We start from the raw sequence: 22119 nt of genomic DNA on the forward strand, positions 1-22119 counted from the left end.
CTGCCTGGCTTTTCCACGTTGTACATTCATGGTTCCTAATCTCTAACATACTGATAACCCAGTTTCTAATAGAAATGTGCAGGTTAGAAGAATCAGATGCTAATGAATAATAACTTCTCAAGAAATTTTTACATTTTACTGTGGTGTACCACAGAAATGAAAAGAGAAAAGCTTACGTCATCTTCTGGCTTCTAAAAATGAACACCAAAATTTATGTTGGGTGCAGGGGGGAGAACAAATTCAAAAAACATCAAATTCCCCAACCAACCCAGTTGGGATGCTAAATGAGGACTGGAGGAAGGGAGAGGCTTTGTGTTGCATTTAACTCCGGGTTGGAGGATGTCCCCTGTGAGTAGAAATAACATTCCCATACGTGACAGAGGCGTCTTTGAAACCTTTTATTAAACAGGCAATGAATTGTGCAACGGTCAAGGACACAGATGCCTAGTGGAAAAGTTTAAAAATTCACTTTTTGGAAACAGTCTATGAATCGTGAACCCTGCTATGTCCCTTTCTCTCCTTCTCAGACGAGCTATCTTCACAAAATCAGGTTGTTTTATAGCTGCTCTTGGAAACGGCGTCCCTATTTTACCATACATGTCATGCCTGGTGGTGACACAGAAGGAGAAGACAGTCCACAGTTGAGACGGTGGCCAGAGACATGGCTGGTCTCAGGGGAGGTGTCACACCGGCTCCTGGGATGGCTTCTGTCCTGGGCTTGCCGTGTCTGAGGCCTCTTTACTAAGGGAGTTCTAAAAGGCTCGCATTCATACCTCTGGGCACAGGAGCTGGTTCCTGGACTTCTTCCATGTTGTTCTTGTTGGGGGCCCCTCCGGCCCGGGATTATGGCTGTGTGTTTGTCCTCTTTGTTGAGCCTGGCTTCTTCCCCTTCCCCGGGATCATCACGACGTGGTGATAAAATCAATCTAGAGTTTCACAGTCTGTTGGCCACAATTTATCGGCAGTTTTAAACTAAGTGGCCTGTCAAGGTAGTGGACGTTTGCCATCGGCACGCCACTGATCTATTTTATGATTTGGGGCATGTCGCTCCATGCTTGAGATTTCTTTCTGGCAAGTTCCATCCAGGAAGGCTGATCTGCACTAGCATAACTGGCTCTCTTCAGCTGATGCAACTCCTTCTCCGTCATCACCGCAGACTGAGCCGCTGGAAAGGAGAAAAATAAACAGAAACCCGAGAGGGGAGTGTGAGTTTTCATTTCAGCCTTTTGCATTTCCTTAAATACATGCCAAAGTCTTAGCTGTGTTCCCAAACACGAAATTCATTAATACATAAACGTGTGAAGATGATGCAGGCGTAGAACATGTAATTTATATGATAAAAAGGCTTAGAAGCAGATTTAAACAGTCCTGGCCACACAACAAAGCCAGAAAAATGTTTAGAGCAAGACTGTAGGAAAGATGGAGGAGGCTGCACACATGATATGGTACACACGCCATTGAATTGCCCCCTCAAAGATAGTTAGGAAGGTAAATTTCTTGTGGTTATGACTTCATTTTTTTCCTCCCCGCTTTGGTACCAGGGATTGAACCCAGAGGCACTTAACCACTAAGCCACATCCCCAACTCTTTTAAAAGTATTTTTTTAGAGGAAGGGTCTCGCTGAGTTGTTTAGGGACTCACTAAATTGCTGAGGCTGGCCTTGAATTCTCTATCCTCCTGCCTCGGCCTCCCGAGTGGCTGGGATTACAGCCGTGTGTCACTGCACACAGCTCTTGTTATACAACTTTTATTGCAAAGAAATAAAATTTAAGAAATACTGGGGCTGAGGTGTGGCTCAGTGGTGCAGTGCGTGTTTGGATGCACGAGGCCCTGGGTTCAACCTCCAGCACCATGAAAAAAAAAAAAAAAAAGAATATGGATCCATGTAACAGAGATGAAACTCAAAAGCACTATGCCCCATGAAAGAAGGTAGGTGTAAAGGGGCACATCTTTTATGATTCTGTTTTATAAGAAATGTTCCCCAAAGGTAAATCTATGGAGACCAAAAAAAAAAAGAAAAAAGAAAAGAAAAGATCAGTGATTGCCTGCTCACTGACGATGGGAGTGGAGAGAGGCTGCAAACAGACATGAGCTTTCTTTAGAACGTGAGGGATCTCTGGATTTCTGTGAGGGTGGCCCACTATAAAGACATCCTCACTGAATGGCACTCCAGGAATGGGCAAGCTTCCTGGAGTGTGTATTACATCTTGATAAAAGCTGCATGACAAAAACTCAACATGGCAAGAAATTCGACAGGGCAGGCCCAAACTTCAGGAGCCCTCCAGGAAGACAATGACCGTGTTCAGGAACGCGTGCGGATCTCATACCCAAGTTCTGATGGGACAGCGAGATTCCTCGTTGCAGACCCTCCTTGAGGCTGAGCTTTGCCCCCTGCTTCTGGGTCACAGTGGGCTTAGCAGGGGTCATCAGGAAAGACTTGCTGCGGACAAAGTCGGCTTGCTTCACGGGTTCCTAGGGTGAGACAAGAAAGGGACACACTGTCCAGCTGAATGGACTCAGAGAGGGACAAACCCAGCCCAAGGGAGTGAGCTGTGAGGCGTCTCTCCAGAGATGCGCTGTGCCACTGGTTCTTGACAACTCTCTGATGTCCAGCATCAGAACGCTGGAGCTCCCGCTAGTGCCCAGAGTGACCCCAGCCCGCATGTGCATCGTGGCATCTTCCCTGTCCCCAACATGCAGCCGCAGGCCCAGATGCTGCATGGCAGGGTTCCATGCCAAACTCAACACAAACTGGGTTTGAAAATAGTCGTGTGAACTTTTACAACACTCGGTATGAACCCACGCGCTCCAGGCTGGTTAATTTCTTTTATAAATTGCCTCAGCCTGCACGCAGTCCCAGGACAACTGAGGTTTGAAGGGAAGGAGGTCCTGCAGCAGGCTCTGCTCCTTCCTCACACAGCCACAATAGGGAGAGTAAACCCAGGGTTCCAGACCCCCCACAGCCCCAGGTGAGAACAGGGAGCCCCCGCGGGCAGCACGTGCAGCCACACAAAGAACTGAACCGGAGATGCTGACACTGCCGCTGGGTGCCTAAGCGAGAAGTTATTTTAACCTCCTTTCCCTTTCTCCAGATGCTGAGCTGTGTTGCCAAGGAGGCAGGAGCAGAGCGCCGTCTCCGCTGCCTAGTGATTCACATGCTTCCCCACATTCCCAACAGCCCAGCCCAAGCGCAGAGCAGGCAGACTGCTCCACCATGGAGGCTACAATCTGGCCCATCATTGGTTTTGCTTTGCTGACCCTCGACGACATGTTGGCAATCATCACAGGTGACTGCCTGTCTCTGGGATGCCCATGTGGGATGTGTGGTCCCAGCCCCAGCTGCTCTCCACTGAATGCACAGAAACAGAAGGTGCTCACTCTCAGCACCTGGGCTCTGTCGGATGCCTTGGTCTGCTTTCCTGTTTCTGGTTTCAGAATCTGCACCCCAGGCTTGTCTTCCTGGTTGAGGGGCTGGTCTGGGGGCCCTCGCCGCTTCTGCCGGGCCATGGTGATCCAGGGTGGCGTGGGCTGCCCGTCAGCTCCGGGACCTGCTGGCAGACTCTTTTCTGTGGGTAGAGGCACAGGTTAGCAGGCCACCCACTCCCTCTGCAGCTCCACCTTTGGCTTCTCCCACTGTATGGCACTGGCAAGGTGGAAGGGGCCAGGGGCAGGAGGTCTGGGAGCACATGGGTGGGACTGACACTTTTCTTAAGGGGGACTTCGTTTTCTTTCTAAAGATGCATCAAAGAGATTATGTTCCTCCAGTGTGAGCCACAAAAAAATTAAATACAACTGCCCTTCTAAGTAATGTGGATTTTAAAGCTAACTTCCTCCTAGGGAATCTTTCCTGGAAGGAGATAAAAATACACACATAAATAGACACAATTTTTTTTTCAATAGGATGCTATCATTGGGACCAGGGTGCACTCCCTGATTCCTGATTTGTTTGGATGCCATAGAAACACTATTGTTTTCCTGTTTTTTTTTTCCCCCTGGTACTGGGGATTGAAACCAGAGACACTTAGCCACTGAGCCACATCCTCAATCTTTTTTGATATTTCATTTTGAGACAGGGCCTCACTAAGTTGCTAAGGCCCTCTATAAGTGGCTGAGGTTGGCTTTGAACTCCAGATACTCCTGCCTCAGCCTCCTAAACTGCTGGGATTACAGGTGAGCGCCACCATGCCCGACTCTTCCCGTCTTTAACAACTGTTAACATAACTTTCTTTGGTGGAAAACAATACTAATGTCATTTCATATTTTATGCCTTCTCCAGAGCACCCAGTAATTGCCTCTCAGGTAGAAGGTGGCAGGTGGCTGCGTGTGGAACATGGTATTTCTCATCTCTTGTTCTCAACCAGAGTTCCAGAGTATCCTCAATGCTGCCTTTCTGGATTTTTGCTTTTCTCTTAGGCGGCTCCTTTCTGTTCTCATCCTATTATTTCTTCACATTCGTACCCAATATGCCCTTCGCACCCTCCTCTCTGCCTCACCGGGTCTGTGTCGTGCTGGTCAGGGGCACCTGCCACACCACACCAGCACAATAGAAACGGGGATTTCACTCTGGGTTTGAATTTATGGGAACTGTAGTTTTGTAAACAACACAGCTTGGTTGAACTTGACCAGAGGTAACTGTTTTCTTTCCTTATATTGACAGTGTGCTGGCAGAAGTCCATTCCAAGCACAGAAGGACAAGACAAGCCACCTGTTGCGTGGCTTGTCTCTGGGACAATGTTGATAGATACACTGTGTGTGTGTGTGTGTGTGTGTGTGTGTGTGCACGTGTTTGTGTATTCACATGTCTATGTTCATGTACACACCTACAGGGGAAGTGGGCCCTGTACCTGCACCAGGAAGTACCAGTGTGTGATAAGGTGACCCTCAGGGACAGTGGCACCAAGCATCTGGCCACAATCTTTCACCGATTGTCCTCTTTCCTTCTTGCTTCCTGCTTTCCCCTCCAAGGGCCATCCTTTCCTTACATTCCATATTTTCTTCTTCCTTGTCAGGAAGGCAGAAAGGTCAGAGGGGTCCTGATTCCCTCCAGATCCTTTTATGGGGACTGTCCCGGGCCAAGCTCCTGGGCAGGGGAAGCAGCACACCAAGAGGGACAGAGAAAAGCCACCACCTAAGGTGAGCTGAGAGGAGGATAACGGGGCAGACGTTTTCTACAATGCTGAGTCTCACAGAAGCTCACCTGTCCCAGGCAAGCTCAGGCAGAGCCGGGTGATGAGGCATTCTGCTCTGTGGTAGATCTAGGTGGCTCTTGTGGCCTGCACCCCCCAGCTCCCTGCCCTGGGCACCCAGCAAGGGGCAGGAGCTGTGGGGTCTGGGGCATACTGTCCACCCCAGGAGGGCTGGAGAAGGGAATGAAGGCAAGGTGCTGTGCAGCATAAGGCAGGCTTCAGGGATCCAAGGCCTTATGATGTGACAGCTGTGAAGCATGAACGTTCAAGGTCAAGGTCGCTTCTGAGATTGCACACACTCAGAATGTCCTTAATCCCAGACAATGTAGATGTGTCAGATAAAATCAGCTGAAAACATCCCTTTGTTTACCTTTTCCTGCTTCAATACACAGACAGCCTTAATCTCCTGGGGATTTGGCGAAAGCCCTCTGACATCTCAATTTCTCCTCTCCAAGTGACAAGGCGTTTAAGCTGTCAAGAGTGCTGGGGTTGGCAACCAACATCCCAAGAACATTTCTCAGACCAGGGAGCTGCAATTTCAAGTCTGGATCTGTGTGATCCCCTTTGCTGAGGCCCTAGAGACAGAGTCCCCCTCACAGCTACCCCAAAGGGAAGGAAGGCAGCAATCAGGTCTTAGAACACAGTGGACCAACACCTCTGGGAGGCAAGAGCTGGAGGTGCAGAAAGCTACTGTATGGCCAAGGCTCACCCCAGGCGATGCACGTCACAGGGAAACAATGTTTGAAAAGAGGAAAATGCTTTCCTGTTGTTACTTAGGGTAAGATTTGTCAAAAGAGCGGTTGGTCAGTTTGCTCTTCTCCAAATTCCTTCCCTCTGTGGACACTCTCCCCTACCTCTAGGATTTCTTCTTGAAGAGTAGATATGTAAGCACTCATTTCCAAGAGAGCCTGTCCTCAGGCTTGGGATCAGTGGCTCTGCTAATGAGGACTGTTCCCTCCCTGGGGCCAGGGCAACCGAGCAGCTAATGACCTGCCCCGGGGGCTAGACGGCTGGGTTTAAGGCCTCAGGTTAGCAACATGCTCTTAGGCTAATTCACGAATCCCTCTGAGACCCGGTTTCAGTGTCTAGTGAGGAAAATAGCAGAATCAACACCTCCCGGCATGGAGGTCATATCATTCCATGAGACAGCCCACCCTCTACACCTCCCAGCCTTGCTGGAAGATTCCATGAGCCCTTCCTGGAAAGCAGCTGGCATGGCTCCTGGCACCTGGGTCTGCTCTGGGCCTTCGCTGTCCCCACAACCTCTGCTGTTATTACTTTTATTTCTGGTATTATTATTATTTCTCCTACAGAAGAAGGATGTAGACTTTGGTCAAATCCTACTCCAGTCCCAAGAGTAAGACTTAGGAGCCCTTGTTCCCTGTGCTGACAAGAACCCACAGGGTGCTTGGTTGTACCCCAGCTCCTTGCTGTGTCTGGCAGCCTGGCTGGCCCTCTGATACCTAAGGATTCAGTGGTTCCAGCAGGCCTGGTGCTGGTCTGCCTGCAAACCTCGTGAAGGGAGGGGCCTCATTCTGGTCATCTCTGGGTCCACTGTGCCCAGCATGGGCCAGGCAGCAAGTGAGTGCCAGCAGGGTCTGAAGGCTACCCTGCCAGGTCATGGAGAAGCCTGGCCCCGCACACACCAATGCGCCCTGGAGAGCCATCTCTAGGACAGCCATCGGTTCTCTGTGCTGAGTTGTGGTGACCCTGGTGGGATCTGATGCAGTAACATGCTGCTCAAGATGGTAGCCTGGTTTTCACCCATAATCCCAGGAGACACACCCATGTGTCACTCTTCAGATTCCTCCTCTCACAAGACTCTGGTACCGTAGGGGAAGATAACCACAGTGTCCAGAGCCAGCACCATGACCCAGACCACATCATGATGGAGCGATCTACGTTCAAGAAGATGTAAAATGGACCATTCCCAAAATCCTCAATGTTAAGCCATTTCTAAGGATGTTCAACCACCCCTACCTGGGACCGGTGCATTTCATCACTTCATAATGACTCACTGAATGGTGATAGTTATCCTTCCCAACCCTTTTGGGGGATGCCTGTTAAAATTGAGCCTTAAGGTCTGATTTCATTAAGACTTCTATAGTGCCCACCTGGGGCCAGGATGGTGCTCTAAATCATGCCCTGACACCTGGGTCATAGGTGAGTCTAGAAGCTGGCAGCTGCCATGAACTGTCCTCTGAGTGAGAGTCAATGAGCCCTCAGATGAAAAATCCTGTGGTTCCTTGCCCTTTGGCCCTAGGATAACCCAGCAGGATGGCCAGATTCCTGCGCCTCATTTAGCAAAGTACATGTGCACATTGTACAAATTGAGAAAGTAGATAAGAGTATTACAAAGGGAGACAAAAAATGTTTCCCATGAGGCAGCAACTCAAGGGAGCTGTGTGAAGACTTACCAACCTTTCTCTGCTTGGCCGCCATCTTAAAAATGCATATGGCGCAGCTCATTCCCAGGACTTTAACACTGTCTATGGAAGAGGCCAGAATGGATCCATTAAGACTTTCAATCTCAAGTGAAGGCGTCATCATCTTTTCTCATAAGTAGCTGGAGTCAGAGGAGTGGACCAAGCCCCGGTGCTTTGAGAGGCAGAGTCTGGTCCTGTCCTTGTATGCCCTCTAGATCCTCAGTCACAGGCCTGTTGACATGGTGGGAATGGGATGTGCAGACAGACTCCAAGAGAACCCCTGAAGCAGACGTGGGCCCTGGGGACACTCCTGGCCTCACCCACATTTCAGGCTTCCTTCTTGAAGAGCTTCCACTTGTATTTTTTTTTTTTTTTGGTTTTAAAAGCATTTATTGATCTATCGTCTGTCCTGGATTAGACAGACTGATCAATACCCACTGGCAAAGTCTGCAGCGGCTCTTCATCAGTTCTGTGCACGTGCCAAGCTGTGCCATCTTACCTTGGGCTTGCACTGCTCACCTGAGGCTCACTCTCCAAACCGTGGGCATTTGGGGGGCGGGCAGGAGTTTCTCATAGAGCAAGCTCCCACACCCAGTGATGGGAGCCAGGGCTGTGACCCACCAGCTCCACTTCACAATTAAACTTATCACCGCTCCTTCCTTTTCATGTTCAACAGGCAATCTTGATGGTTCTCCGAGTCTCACGGATAATTCACAGACTTGCTCAAGTGTGTTTGGAACCTCTAGCCAACGCTCACGTGATGTGGTCACTCGTAGATAATGGCTGGGTGACTTGCCTGATGTGGCTCTGCCCAGCTGAGGCTCTGCCCAGCTGAGGCTGAACAGGAGCGCACTCTGTCTTCTTGTTTTAGCTCTATATTATATATAAGTGTCCTCTCTGTGGCCTAAAAGGCACATTTGGGGGCCTTTTTCTTGGTGTTCTCGTTACTCGGTGTAACTGCCACACAGCCTGACGAAATTCAATAACTCTGAGTTATTGCTCAACATCTAATTCTGTTTCACCCCAAGGACAGGATGTTGATGGATGAGGAGCGCCTTGTGACTAGACCAGCTAAAACCTGTGGGGTCCAAGATGGCCTCCCGAACGACCTCTAATAGACCCCAAATCCCTCAAGACTAAAGAATGAACCAAGACAAGAGGGGAATTGTTACTGAGGAAAAACTTAAATAAACCTTCTGGTTTCACTTGCTCTTCGTTGATTTTAAAAAATCACCAATTTTGGAGGCCACACATAGCAGGGCAATTCATTATCAGTCTCCCCATCTCTGCTGTAGATAACATCTCTGACATGTGGGTTATGGTGATAAGGGTGGCCTAGGTTACTCTTCAGGGACCTGAAGACTGCTTCTGCAGAAAACACTGGCTTTCACGGGGTTCTGCAGAAGTCCAACGGTCGACTGAAATGGAATAGAAATGCTTGGCATCTCTGTCTGCCTACCGTCTGTCTGTCTGTCTCCTTTGTTGCTTTAACCTCTGGGTCAGATTCTCCTCAGCATTGCATGTAGACATGTCGATCATCTGAGAAATGTTTAGTTTCTCAGATGAGAAATCACGTGGGGTTAACTTGACCCAGACTTGCTGAATTGCTTCCCACCCTCAAAGCTAGGACACCTACCAGCTACCATGACCGGAAACACCAGACCACAAAAGTAGTGCAAAGAAATGGCGGCCAAGTTCTTGGGAGATCTCTGCCCATCCCCAGAAAAGACAGGATACTCCTCCCTCTTTTTAGTCTCTCCCTTTGCCTCACATTCCTATCCTGACCCCTCTGCCCCTCAGTTGAGAGGCTGACCTGTGAGCAGGGGCTCCCACTTCTCCATTCCTTGGCACTGAAGGAAGCCATTCTTTCTCCCCCACACTCCTCTCTTGGACATTGGTTTTCCATGGGAGGAGCCGTCTGATGGCTTTGGAAGCATTTTCACTGTTTGAAGTGGCCCCAAGTATAGTGCTGTTTAGAGTTCTGAAGGGCAAAAAAGCTGTGATGTGCCCCAAGTTCAATGTCAATGATCAGCAGTGCATCTTAAATTAGGCGTCTTGGAACTGAAACGTGCCTGTAACTGTGTGACCTATTGGTAGGTAGATAGGGTGACCAGAGGATCCCAGGAACCTCACCCTAAAATCCCTTCAGCTGCCTGTGTGATCTCTTCTGGATCTGTGCACCTCTCTGTAAGTACATTATCCATCAATACAATGTGAATATCAACCAACAGTGAAAAACGACTCTAAGGTGGTCAGGACACACGAGGGGCTAGGAGTCAGCTGCTGTCCACACACCCAGAGGCGACTCTGCAGCCCAGGGCTGCTCTACCCTGCAATGAGACTAGGTGCCAAAGAGCACTGAGGGATGACAAGGGGCGCCCTCTGCCTTGTCAACAGACCCTTCATTTCCCCTGGGTCTCAAGTGCACCCTGGGGTCTCTGCCCCTTGTCCAGGCCATCTCCCTCCTCCTGCTTCCATTTCCAGTCCTAAATGAGACTCCACAGACCAGCAAGGGCAGGGAATTTGCTTCTCCACACAAACCCACTACACCGCCTCGTGGCAAAATGGAGCTCTCAAGAGGACAGTCACCGCATCCATGTCTGCAGCCTCTTTCCCAGCTTTGCACTCAAGGGCCAAACTGTGCCTCTCCGGTTCCCTCCTCCCAGGTCAGGAGGCACAGGCAGGGGCTCCTCGCTGAGCTCTTCTGCTTCCCCAAGATTCAGAAACCCACCCTCCCTGACGGGCATGTCCCCCCACTCACGGTCTTCAAACTCACACAGCAGAGTGAACAGCCACCGTTGCTTTCAACGGTCAGGGCAGGTGTTCATATCCTGAGAGGTGAGCGTTGGTGAAGGCCAGGACGAGCCCTCGGGCCATGGACAGTCTCTGCGAAGCTCCACCTAACACGGTGCCACAGGCAGCATGTCGTGGTTTGTAACTCACTGGCCCCGTGAGGTCAAGGGAGTTGGAAGGTCTCTCAGGGCAGCACGAGAAGGACGTATTCACCATGGAGGAGTGGTCAGCCCTTGCCCCAGGGCCAGGGTTTGCTCACGGTCCACAGGAGGACTTTCTTCGAGTCTTCTTCCAAATGGGGCCTGGGGTTGGCCTTGTTCATTGTTCTAGTCCAAGCTGTTTCCGGGCTCTGCTGCCCACGGGTGAAATCCATGGAGAAGGCATTTGTGAAGAAAAACCATCGTGGGAATCACTTCTGGATCCGGATTATCTGGCGAGTCCAGGAAACTGGTCACCCACGTGCAGGCCTGCTCACTGGGGGCACCCCAAGGGCAGATGCTTGGCCAGGTTCTTTTCCTGACTTCAGGTGCAGCTAGTGCAGCTACCCAGTGCTCGGCATGGCAAGGCAGGCTGACACCCCAGAGTGGCCAAGCCCAATCCCCATGTCCCCAGGAACAAGTGGTGAATGCAGGAGCTGGACTGAAAGCATATTTTCTCAAGGGTCACTCTCTGTGCATTTAAAGCCAGCCTTCAGCAGAAGGCAGTGAGCCAGGTCCATCTCTGAGCCCAGAGACAGATGGTCGCCATTCCCTGCCAGGCACCTCTGGGGTCCAGCAGATGAATGATGAAAAGCGGGGGAAACCATCCTGCCGCAAGGCACTCTCATCCTACAACTGGAATGTACACAGACGGCTCCCCTGGGGGGGTTCCTTGGCCCTCCCTGCCCACCTGAGGATCTCTCCAACAGCTGGAATTCCATGAGAATTGTTTGGAGGCCAAGAGGGAACAGTCATCTAGGGATGGTCCTTATCTACCAAGCTCAGATTTCTCCTCCTCTATTGGACACATGGGCCCTCTGTCCCCAAGCCCTAGGCATGTGGGGGGGTGGGTTCTCCCTTCCAAAACAATGCTAACAGCTAAGCTCTATGTTCAGAGCAGAATCTTGCTCATGATGACATCACAACCCTCCTCCGAATGCAAGGACATTGGGTCAGTTTCCTCTCTCAGAGAAAAGTGACCCAAATGGTCATAAGTGGTCACATGGCCAGTATGTGACAAAGCTTGGCCATGAGGACCTGACCTGATCTTCCTTCTCTGCAGCACACAGTATGTGTATGGCACATGAAGGGGTGTGACCCCACATTCCTATGCACTGGCTCCCTCCCCACATAATTTACTCATGAGTGGCAAACAGAGTCCCTTACTTGATCCTGGTGCCACTAACACTGGGCTGTGCAGCTCTGTGTCCTGGGGCACTGTCCTGTGCACTGGAGAAATGTTCAGCATCTCTACCCACCAAATGCTGGCAGGGTCTTGCTAAGTTGCTGAGCGCCTCACTAAATTGCTGAGGCTGGCTTTGAACTTGCGATCCTCCTATTTCAGCCCCCTGAGCTGCTGGGATTACAGGTGTGTGCCACTGCGCCTGGCTCCCAAGACATTTTTGAGAAGAGCAATGTCCTTGCAGGATCTCAGAAAGATGTTATTTGCTAATGACAGTCCCCAAATAGCACACTGTCTACATTGGCACTATCCAAGAGAACTTTCTGTGACAATGGAAATGTTTTTATGTGCTATTGCCTAGTCGTACGTGGCTCCTGAGCTCTGGAAATGTGGCTGGTGTGACTGAGGAAGTGAATTTTTAATTTAATTTGAATTCACATTTGAACAGCCTAATGGAGCAGGTGGCTCCATGGTGGATACCACACTTCTGGATCCTGGCCACTCAAAGTGGGGTCCTCAGACCAGAGGGGCTGTTATCATGCATAAATGATGAATCAGAAATAGCAACTTAATCAGATTGTTAAGCACTTTCTAGTTTGAGGAATGCCCTAGAAGAGGGGATCTCAACACTGGCCACTCATTAAAACCACCCGGGACCCTTTAAAAACAGCCTTGTCTGGTAGTCCCTTGGACCAGTCCATCAGCCTTTGTCGGGGCAGGCTCCCAGGTGACCCTGATTTTTGCAGCCAGCATCGCCAACTGCCAACCTCCTTGCTACTGGGCAGATGTTCCCTCCTGGGAACCTTCAAGGGCAAGCCCAGGGTGTTTCCTCTGTGGCTGAGACAGAGTGTCCAGCTAGCCATATGGCCCACTTCCTGAGAAAGGACCGATGACTCCCCTCTGCAGGCTCTGCTTGTGTACAGCCCCCAGGACGTTTACTCCCAGGGCTGTGCAGGGTGGGTGCCCACAGTCACCACCTTTGGCCTTACTTCTTGCCACTTTCTCTGGCTTTCGGGCCCCTCTGTCCTCAGCCCTCCTCCGAGAGGCCTGGGACAGCTGCCCACTTGTCACAACAACACTGCTTTCTCCTCTTCCCCCCTCCTCCTCCCCTGACCTCCTGCCCCCTGGGGGTGGGCTGCATCTGCAGGTTCCAGACAGAGCAATGCACGCTCCACCCTGATGTTCTCTGGCCCAGATGGAAACTTGGGTCCCAGGACCTTCCCAGTCCTTCTCAGGTCCCAGCAGTCACTGAAGTCACTTTGGTTGTGATCAGTAATGAGAACTCATCTCCTCTGAGCCGAGTCAGGTGACGTCTCCTGTCTCCTGAACGCGTGGTGTCTGGGCTGGGGTTCCTTTCTCAAGACTGAGAATCAGTTGGGAGGACAGGGCTGTCCTGTGATCGGCACCTGCCACTCTCTCAGTGGGTTTTGTTCTGGTCAGGCTTGACAGATGTCCAAAACTGACTCTGGAAGGTTCCTGTCCGTGGCTGGTTCCTTCAGGCTATGATTCTGCTCCCCAGTGTCCCCCTGCCCTCTAGGTAGCCCATCTGGCAGGGCTCTGGGAGAAGAGTGGGTCTTGAGGTACCCCTGTCTGGCCCGTAGCCATGAGTCCAGTACCAGTCCTCCATGAGCCCAAATTGAAGGGTACATTTGTCCAGTTATCCAAGAAGTCTCATGGGAGCCCCCTGTGGAGACTCTGGGTGAGGGAGGTTCCCCTAGTCCATGCCTGCTGACCTAGGGGCTCACCCAACTGCAGCTGTGCTCTCCAAGGAAGTTTCAACCCCACCCCCCTGCCCTTCCTGGGGTGGGTGGGCTCCTGACTTGCCACTGATCTTCAACACATTCTCTGGGTCTATCAAGCTCTGCCTATGCACTGGCACCTTAAGCCCAATCAGTATGGGGAGAATCCCAAACAGACTGTGTTCTTTGCAGCTGAGATAAGAACACTTGGGTACATCCTTAGAAAAGCATGATGGTACTATACGGAACTGCCACATGTTGCAGTTAAAATGCTCTTGCTGTCCTATGTTCCCTTATTACTCATAACCTCACTTTCCAAAGGAAGAAATTAAGGCTTAGAAGTTGAGAAACTCAACTTGCTTGGGGTCCCCCAGCCCCTGAGGGGTACAGCTGAGTCAAACCTCCAGATCCAAGTCCTCAGTCTCACCTGCAGCTCCTGCATTGCTTTGCTCTCTCATCCCTGCACTGGTCACGCACCCATGGCCTGAGGACCCCCTGCAGGACAGGAGCCCTGGGCAGGGTGTTCAACAGAGGGGGGAAAAACCCCAGATGTTCCTAAGGAGTTAGGTTTGGGGTGAGCTGAAATGTGGTCCATGTGGCAGAGGTCAGTAGCTGGGGGTAGGCGTGAAGCTGGGGGAGAGTCAGGGAGTGAGGGGGAGGGCAAGAGCTTAGAACAGCAGAATTTTGACTGGTCAGCAGGCGTGGTGGCACATGCTGCCTGTAATCCCAGCAGCTCAGGAGGCTGAGGCCGGAGGATTGCAAGTTCAAAGCCAGCCTCAGTAACTTAGCAAGGCCCTAAGCAACTTAGCAAGGCCCTCTCTTTAAATAAAAAATAAAAAAGGGCTGGGGATGTGGCTCAGTGGTTAAGCACTCCTGGGTTCAATCCCTGCTATCCCCTTCCCCCAAAAGAAACCCCCAAATCAAAAACAAACAAAAGAATTACTGAGTGGGCAGAATCTAAAAGGCCTTAAGTAGCTTACCAAGAAGTTTGAACTTTGCTCTGTGATGGGGGCAGAGTTTTTAAAGAGGAGCCTCCATGGTTCTGAGCCAAGCCCATGTCCCCAGAGCATGGTAGTAAAGCGGTGGCCTGAGCGGGCTAGAGCACAGTAGAGGCCCAGTCTCATGGACAACTACTTGGTGCTATCCCTAGCCAAGCCCAGGCAGGTGTCCTGGGCACTGTGCATCTGCAGAGATCACAGCTCTGCAGACCCCTCCATACCAGTGCAGGCCTGAGGCACAGTAAGCCAGGGCCGAGGCCAGCCAGAGTATGCTGCCTGTCACCCCACTGCGGCTTGGCCCAGGCCCAGCGTGGACGCCTGCTCCACACAGCATGGCAGCCTGGACGACCCCGGCATCCATGACCCACCGACTTCAACTTCCTGGGAAACTGGGTTCAGTGAGCAGCAAGAAAACAGAAGTGGGGCAGACCTGGACGAAGTCCATACTTGAGGGCTCACCAACAGCGTCGGTACTTTCCCAAACCCTGACTGCATGGATCTGGACCTAGAGCACCCATCCAAACGCCACGTAAATCCCTAGACTAGCAGGCTCAAGCGGCAACCCTTCTCCGGTGCCCCCTCAAGTCCCCTCTTGCCTGCAGAATTGTTTCTGTTCACCCTTGAATAAATGCTGCTCTTACCCTCACTCATCCCCATCTGTGGATTCCATTCATTGAATTTGCAGGAGAAGAATCCAGAAAGAAGAAATTTGACAGTGTCTGCTGGGGTCTGCAGCAACCCTAGAGGGCACAGCCCACCATTAGGAGTTGTGACAGGGTTCTCAGCTGCAGGGACCTGTAGCTTATGCAGACCTCACCCTCCAGCAGAAGTGGAGAAACTTGGGTTTCAGTAAGATCCATGACACCGAAGAGAGAGTGAGAAGTGAGTTGGAAGGAGGTCAGGTTCAAGGACAGGGCTGGTATGGGGACAGGAACGCAGGGAGGGTAAAGGCACTTCCCACTAGGAACTTGCTGCCCAGGGTGTACAACATGACTGACGTTTTTCTTCCACCAGGTCAGCTGTTGGGGGAGAGACTGGCCCTGCCCAGTGCTGATGAGAAGAGATGGTCTCCACGGGGCGGAAGAAACTTGAAACTGTATGGCCCTTATGGAAGGCAATTTGAAGTTGCCTACTGGACGTGCAAATGCCCTGTGATCTAGAGAATCCTTTCAGGAATAGATCCCAGAGAACTGAGGGTCCTAGGGACGGACAAAATGACAAGCACATTTTGTCCTCTGTGGACAAGAGGGCAAAACTCAAAGCAAGAGCAACACCCTGTCGGGAGGGGACTGGCTCAAGGAATGCAGTGCACTGCCCAGCTGGTGCTTCAAACAATGAGCTCAAGGCCACTCACTCCAATCAGGAGGAACATCTTGCTTCATCATGCAATGGAAATATCAGACGTGTCTGTACCATGTTTTGTGATAAAAAATGGAGGATTCATGTGCCTATATTGGTTGTTAGTGATGGTTCTCTCTTAGTGGGTAGGACTACAGAAGTTTACAAAGGGGTAAAGAGGAGGTCACTATGTCTTTTTTGTGTATATTAAAATTATTTAAAAATTTACACACAGTAAAATTCACTTTCTTTGTTGTGAAGTTCTGAGTTTTAACACATGCTTAGATTCTTGTAACAACCATCATGAATAGGACAGGGTAGTGCCAATACCCTGGGGAATGTTTCTGTCCTTCATCTTTTTAAAAAAATTTTTTAGTTGTTGATGGACCTTTATTTTATTTATTTATTTATATGCTGTGCTGAGAATCGAACCTAGTGCCTCACACAGGTGAGGCAAGTGCTCTACCACTGAACCACAACCCCAGTCCCTGTCCTTCATCTTTGTAGAAAAAATCCTCTCTCTACCTCTAGCCCCTGGCAATTGCTGATCTATTCTCTACCTCTGTATTTTTGCCTCTTCCAGACTGCATGTAAATGGACTAATTCAGCTTATAATCTTTTGCAACTGACTCGATTTACAGTTAGTACTCATCCATGTTGCTGTGCATTATCAAGAGCTCATTTCTTTTTTCTTGTTGAACAGTTTTCCATCACACAGATGTATCTGCTTATTCATTCACCAGCTGAAAAATATTTGGGTTATTGCTAGTTTCTGGTGATTATGAAAAATGCTGTAATAAACACTCACCTATGTCTTTTTTTGGAACTGAAATTTTCATTTAGCTAGGATAAACACTTAGAGGTGGGATTGCTGGGTCACAAGGCAAGTGTGTCAAAGAAGATGTCAAATTGTTTTCCAATGTGACTGTACATTTTCTACGTTCATCATCAATACATAAAGAAATGCACTGTAACAGAATGAGAGTGCCATTCCACATCCTCCCTGGCACATGGTATATTGATGTTTTTTGTTTTGGCTATTTTAATAATTTAATGATTAAGGTTTTGTGTTTCCCTAATGGCTAATAGTGCTGAACACCTTCTCATGTGCTTATCTGACATATGCATATCCTCTCTGGTGGATATTCATTATTTTTGCCCATTTTCTAATGGGTTTGTTTTTATTACTGTTGAGTTCGAGAATACTTTATGTATTCTAGATACTAGTCCTTTACTAGATGTGTGATCTGCATATATTTTTTGTAGTGTACAGATCATCTTTTTATTTCCTTAACAAGGTTTTTTCTAAGCAATGTTTTTAATTTTATTAAGTCAAATTTATCACATTTCCTTTTATAGATCATGCAAATCTAAGAATTCTTTGCCTGGCCCCCAAGATTTTCTCCTATTTTTTTCTTCAAAGTTTCATAGTTTTCATTTCACAGTTAAGGGCCATGACCCCTTTGAATTAATTATTGTGTATAATGTGAGATTTACATCAAGGCTCATAATTTTGCCTTTGGACATTCATATGCTTCTGACACATGTGGTTAGAATAAACAATTTGATAACATTTTTTAAAGACTTTTTTCATCTAAATCAATGAGGGATATGGGTCCACAGTATTCTGTACTGTCTTTAATTTTGGTATCAGCCTCACAAAACAAATTGAGAAGTGTTTGCTTCCTCTTCTTTATTTCTGCATGAGATTTTATATAATTGGTATTATTTATTCCTCAAATGTTTGGTAGAAATCAACAGTAAAACTGGGCCTTCAGTTTTCTATTCTGGAAAGTTTTTAAGTAAAGATTTGATTTCTTTAACAGATATGGGATTATTTAGGATATCTATTTCTTCTTTGCAAGTTTGATAGTTTGTGTCTTTCAAGGAATTGGCCATTTTTCTTCTCATTGGCTGAATTTATGTGCATAGAATTACTCATAGTACCCACCTTCTATCATTTTAATGTCTAGGGATCAGTAGTTTTACTCCCTAATGTTGTCCTTTAGAAGAGAGGATAAATGGATAAATAAAAGTGGTATGTACATACACTGGACTATTATTCAGCCTCAAAGAGGAAGGAACTTCTGCCATATGCAACAACATAGATGAACCCTGAAGGCACTATGCTAAGTGAAAAAGGCCACAGAAAGATTCATACCTCATGCTCACACTCACGTAGAATCTAAAATAGTCAAACTCATAGAATCAAAGCACAGAATAGTGGTTCCCAGCATCTGGGGGTAAAGGAAATGGGAAATCAATACTAATTACATATGTCAAATTTCAGTTATGTGAGTTGAATAAATTCTAGAGGTTTGCTATACAACACTGTACCTATAGTCAATGATACTGCATTGTACGCTTAAAATTTTGAGAGGATATGTTTCATGTTTTATTTTAAAATTCAAGAGACATGGATGCATTTTGAGAAGGAGGCGCGCGCACACACACACACACACACACACACACACCTATTCAAATGAACTTGACTACAAGAGGCATGGTGGTGCGCACCTGTAATCCCAGTCACTTAGGAGGGTGAGGCAGGAGGATTGCAAGTTCTAGGCCTGCCTCAGCAACTTAGTGAGACTCTAAGCAACTTAATGAGACCATGTCTCAAAATAAAAACTGAAAAGGGCTAGAGATGTAGTTCAGTGGCTTAAGACCCCTGGGTTCAATCCTCAAATGAGTTTAACTATAATTGAAATAACTTTGTCCTTAGAGAAGGGTGACAGTTTCTTTGAGCCCATTTCTTCTAGAAAAGGTCCCTGACATCCAAAGACAAGATGGGTATCTCTATACTCTGCTATTGCATCCAGCGGATGCCTCCTGAAGGAGCCCCTAAAGGTGAGATGCTCATGTTTTTTCTCTTTGGGGGAGAGCACACTGCTTGTGTGTAGCAGGAGTAAACTAAGTATTTGCTGAAATAATGAATTCATGAATGAATGAGGATCAGACTCTTATTAAAAAGGGTCTAGGACTGGGGTGCATTACCACAGTCGACTGGAGCTCAGCTTGGAGGTCACTGCTGGTTATCAAATAAGGTCCCAGGAGAGAATGGCAATGTGTTGAGCTACCTCCCAAAACACCAACATGTGACTACAAAATATGCAAAATTAACCTCATGCTCCACACCCAGAAAAAGAAGGCAAGGTAGACAGGTGACATCTGAAGAGTACCCTTCAGAGTGATTCTTCTTTCTCATATATATATATATATATATATATATATATATATATATATATATATATATATATATTTTGTGTGTGTGTGTGTGTGTGTTACAAGTTTTCCACACAAGCCTAAAACTCCTCTGTTCTTATCCTGGGTGTAGAAAGCTGCTTCCTGATCTGTAATAGGTCCAACAGGAGGAGGCTTGATATCCTGCACAAATGAACAAGGCTGATAACCCTGAGCCATTTTCCTCAAAAAGTAGATGAGCAAATTGTGAACCAGGCCTACAAACAGGTATCCTCTGTTGAACACAAACCCAGTACCTGGCTTGCAGTCACCACTCAAGGTGTCCCTGTGCAGATCAGCACCTTTGGCAAACCAGGCTTCATGTTTATTGAAACAGTCATTGTGTTCTTCCCCCCTCCTTCTGCCCTACAGGGTTTCTCCATTCCTTCAAAGAAGAGAACACAAGTTGTGGAAAAGAGGAAGAGGAGGAGGAGGAGGAGGAGGAGGAGGAGGAGGAAGAGGAGGAGGAGGAGGAAGAGGAGGAGGAGGAGGAAGAGGAGGAGGAGGAAGAGGAAGAGGAATAGGACAAAGATGAACAGGAGTGCTAGAGCCACAGCTGCTGGAGTGCCCCAGGCAGAACTGTGTACCCATCTGGGGACACTTCAATAATCTAACTTTATGGCCCATGCCCTGGAGGGGGCACTGGGGAGATGGCAGCCCCAAGGAGCTGTGGGCAAAGTACCTGATACCACAAGATAATAAACAGCAATAATTAGGTCTTCCTGGAAAACAGATGAACACTGTTATTAAAACTTTTATTATCTATATGTTTTATATGAATCAAATTGCCTCCAGCTGCTATAATTTGAGATCGATGACGATGAGGGAAGAAGTAATAATAATGAATTAAACCACAAACAGATCCTGCCTGGGGAAGTTGGAGGGGCTGCTTCAGAAATGGAGCCTGAGATTCTGGAGTCCAAGGTCTGGAGTGGGACCAGCAGCACCCACAGCTCATCCTGAGATTTATGTCTCAAATATGGCCTCCGGGGAGGATGGTTCCTAACAGAATGTGGGTGATTCCTCTCCTCCTCTCTTTGCATTAAAATGAAAATCATTACCTGTGCCCATAAAAGTACTCTAGCTTCTTTCACTTTGGAATTCATTTGATTACTTCTGTGGCTTAGAGAATGTTAATATATATAGATGGACAAGAAAATTCTATTATTTAAGCAAAGCCTTAAAGAAATACTGAATTGCATTTTACAAGTCAAAGTAAAAAACACAAAAAGTGTCACTACTGAGACTATCCGGAGCATTTTATATAGTGCTGATGACCTGGCAGCCTCGGCTGAGGAGGTCATACCTAATTAAGGAGCCAAGTGCTGCCCTGTGGTGCTTCTTTTCCAGTTCTGTGACCCTGAGTGTCCTGTTTTTAAGTTCCATTCACTTGGCAAGCCCTTGAGAGGCATTTTCATTCCTTGACCTGGAGGTGGATGGTGCTGATATTGGTTTCACCCGCACAGAGCAACCCCCCCCCCCCCCCCCCCCGCCATTAAGATGGCCTTTTGACTCACCCTACATTCACTTTAATAACGTGTTAGAGATCTGCAGAGTGGGCCATCAGCGTGACGTGAGCCTCCCCCAAGCTCCTCACTGATTACTGTAATGGAGCAGCAGCACAAAAATTATGGCTGAACCACGGGGCTCAGGGTCCAGTTCACACCTGGGGGTTCTTTGGAATTCCTTGAATCTGGGGGTGTCACCTTAGTTAGAAACTCAGTGTTTTAGACTTCACATCTTCTCTAACTTCCTAGCCGGGACACAGAAAACACAGAGTGTTTTTTGTATTTGTGTTAATTTGTATGAGCTAACGGTTCCCCCTTGCCATGCACCTCCCTTTTAGGGTGCGGGATTCTCCAAAAACAGCCACTGAGTTCTGTTTCTTCTCTGTCCCCTAAAGTAGTGCTTAAGTGGATTCCTGGGCTTCTAGTACCACTTAAAATAGCCAGAAACATTGTCAAATAGAATTTCCCATGGAAAGCTTCTCTCTAGGGTCCCCATCATACATATACGAACCAATTGTGTAGTTTTGCTTCCTGGCACATGGATTTCCACTAATAAAACAAACCAGCAATGAATGATTATTTAGCTCCACTGCAAATATCTGTGTCCAACAGATTTCTCATTTTATCAGAAACATTATAAAATGTGACAAAGGTCAAACAGAGAGAAAAGTCATTTATTTTGTCCTTTCTTATCTTAAAAGATATTTGCTTTTAAAGATTCTTATGTGTTGCTCCCATCTTACCATGATCTCCCTTTTGGGACAGAAAATAAATACTGATCCTTGATCTTCTGAGGGAAGTTATGTTTCACGACGACTTATAAGTGCGATCATAAAGAGTGATTTCCAGGCTGGGTGTGGTGGCATATGCCTGTAATCCCAGCAGCTCAGGAGGCTGAGGCAGGAGGATCCCAAGTTCAAAGCCAGCCTCAGCAAAAGTGAGGCACTAAGCAACTCAGTGAGACCCTGTCTCTAAATAAAATACAAAAGGGCTGGGGATGTGGCTCAGTGGTTGAGTGCCCTCAAGTTTAATCCCTGGTACCAAAAACAAACAAACAAAAAAGAAAAGGATATTTTCTATGTGAGGCCAGGCCACAAGGGCCTGATTCTAAAACAGGAAGAAATTCTTCTTTGGGGTGGAAAGGTCAGGGCTCTCACTGGCAGAGAAGTGAAATGCTCCATTTATAGCCAAGCAGTAGCTCAGACCGTGGGAGAACCTACATCAAAATGAGCACATGTCTTGGAATTCGGGGCCTTGCTGTTATCTGAGACAGAGTGGGAGATACTTTTGTAGGATGGACCACTGAGGATCCTACCATCTCCAAGAAAGAATCCGTTTTACATTGCTCTTATTATATCCACATATATGACTTCTCTGCATTCTCATAAAATCCTGGTATCTGTCATTCTCTATTCCTAACTCTTAATCAGAGGTTTTTTGTTTTTGTTTGTTTGTTTGTTTTGGTTTGGTTTTCAATGCTGGGGATGGAACCCAGGGCCTTGCAAAAA

General features: G+C 48.0%; 1 protein-coding gene across 3 annotated transcripts in view; it reads right to left on the reverse strand.

Moving 5' to 3' along the window:
• Positions 1-415: 415 nt before the first annotated feature.
• The window catches only part of Cracdl (CRACD like), a 137466-nt gene continuing 115762 nt past the window's right edge, over positions 416-22119 (reverse strand). For 2 of the 3 annotated variants that reach the window (XM_076833081.1, XM_076833082.1), the window contains exons 8-10: positions 3379-3566; positions 2328-2472; positions 416-1165 (exon numbers count right to left, since the gene is read on the reverse strand). In XM_076833081.1, coding sequence (XP_076689196.1) covers positions 1023-1165; positions 2328-2472; positions 3379-3566 — 476 coding nt within the window. In that variant the 3' untranslated portion in view covers positions 416-1022. The remainder of the gene's footprint in view (positions 1166-2327; positions 2473-3378; positions 3567-22119) is intronic. The other variant, XM_076833083.1, reaches the window with a different exon arrangement.

Source organism: Callospermophilus lateralis, chromosome 14 (assembly GCF_048772815.1).
Source record: "Callospermophilus lateralis isolate mCalLat2 chromosome 14, mCalLat2.hap1, whole genome shotgun sequence".
NCBI classification, from domain to species: Eukaryota; Metazoa; Chordata; class Mammalia; order Rodentia; family Sciuridae; genus Callospermophilus; species Callospermophilus lateralis.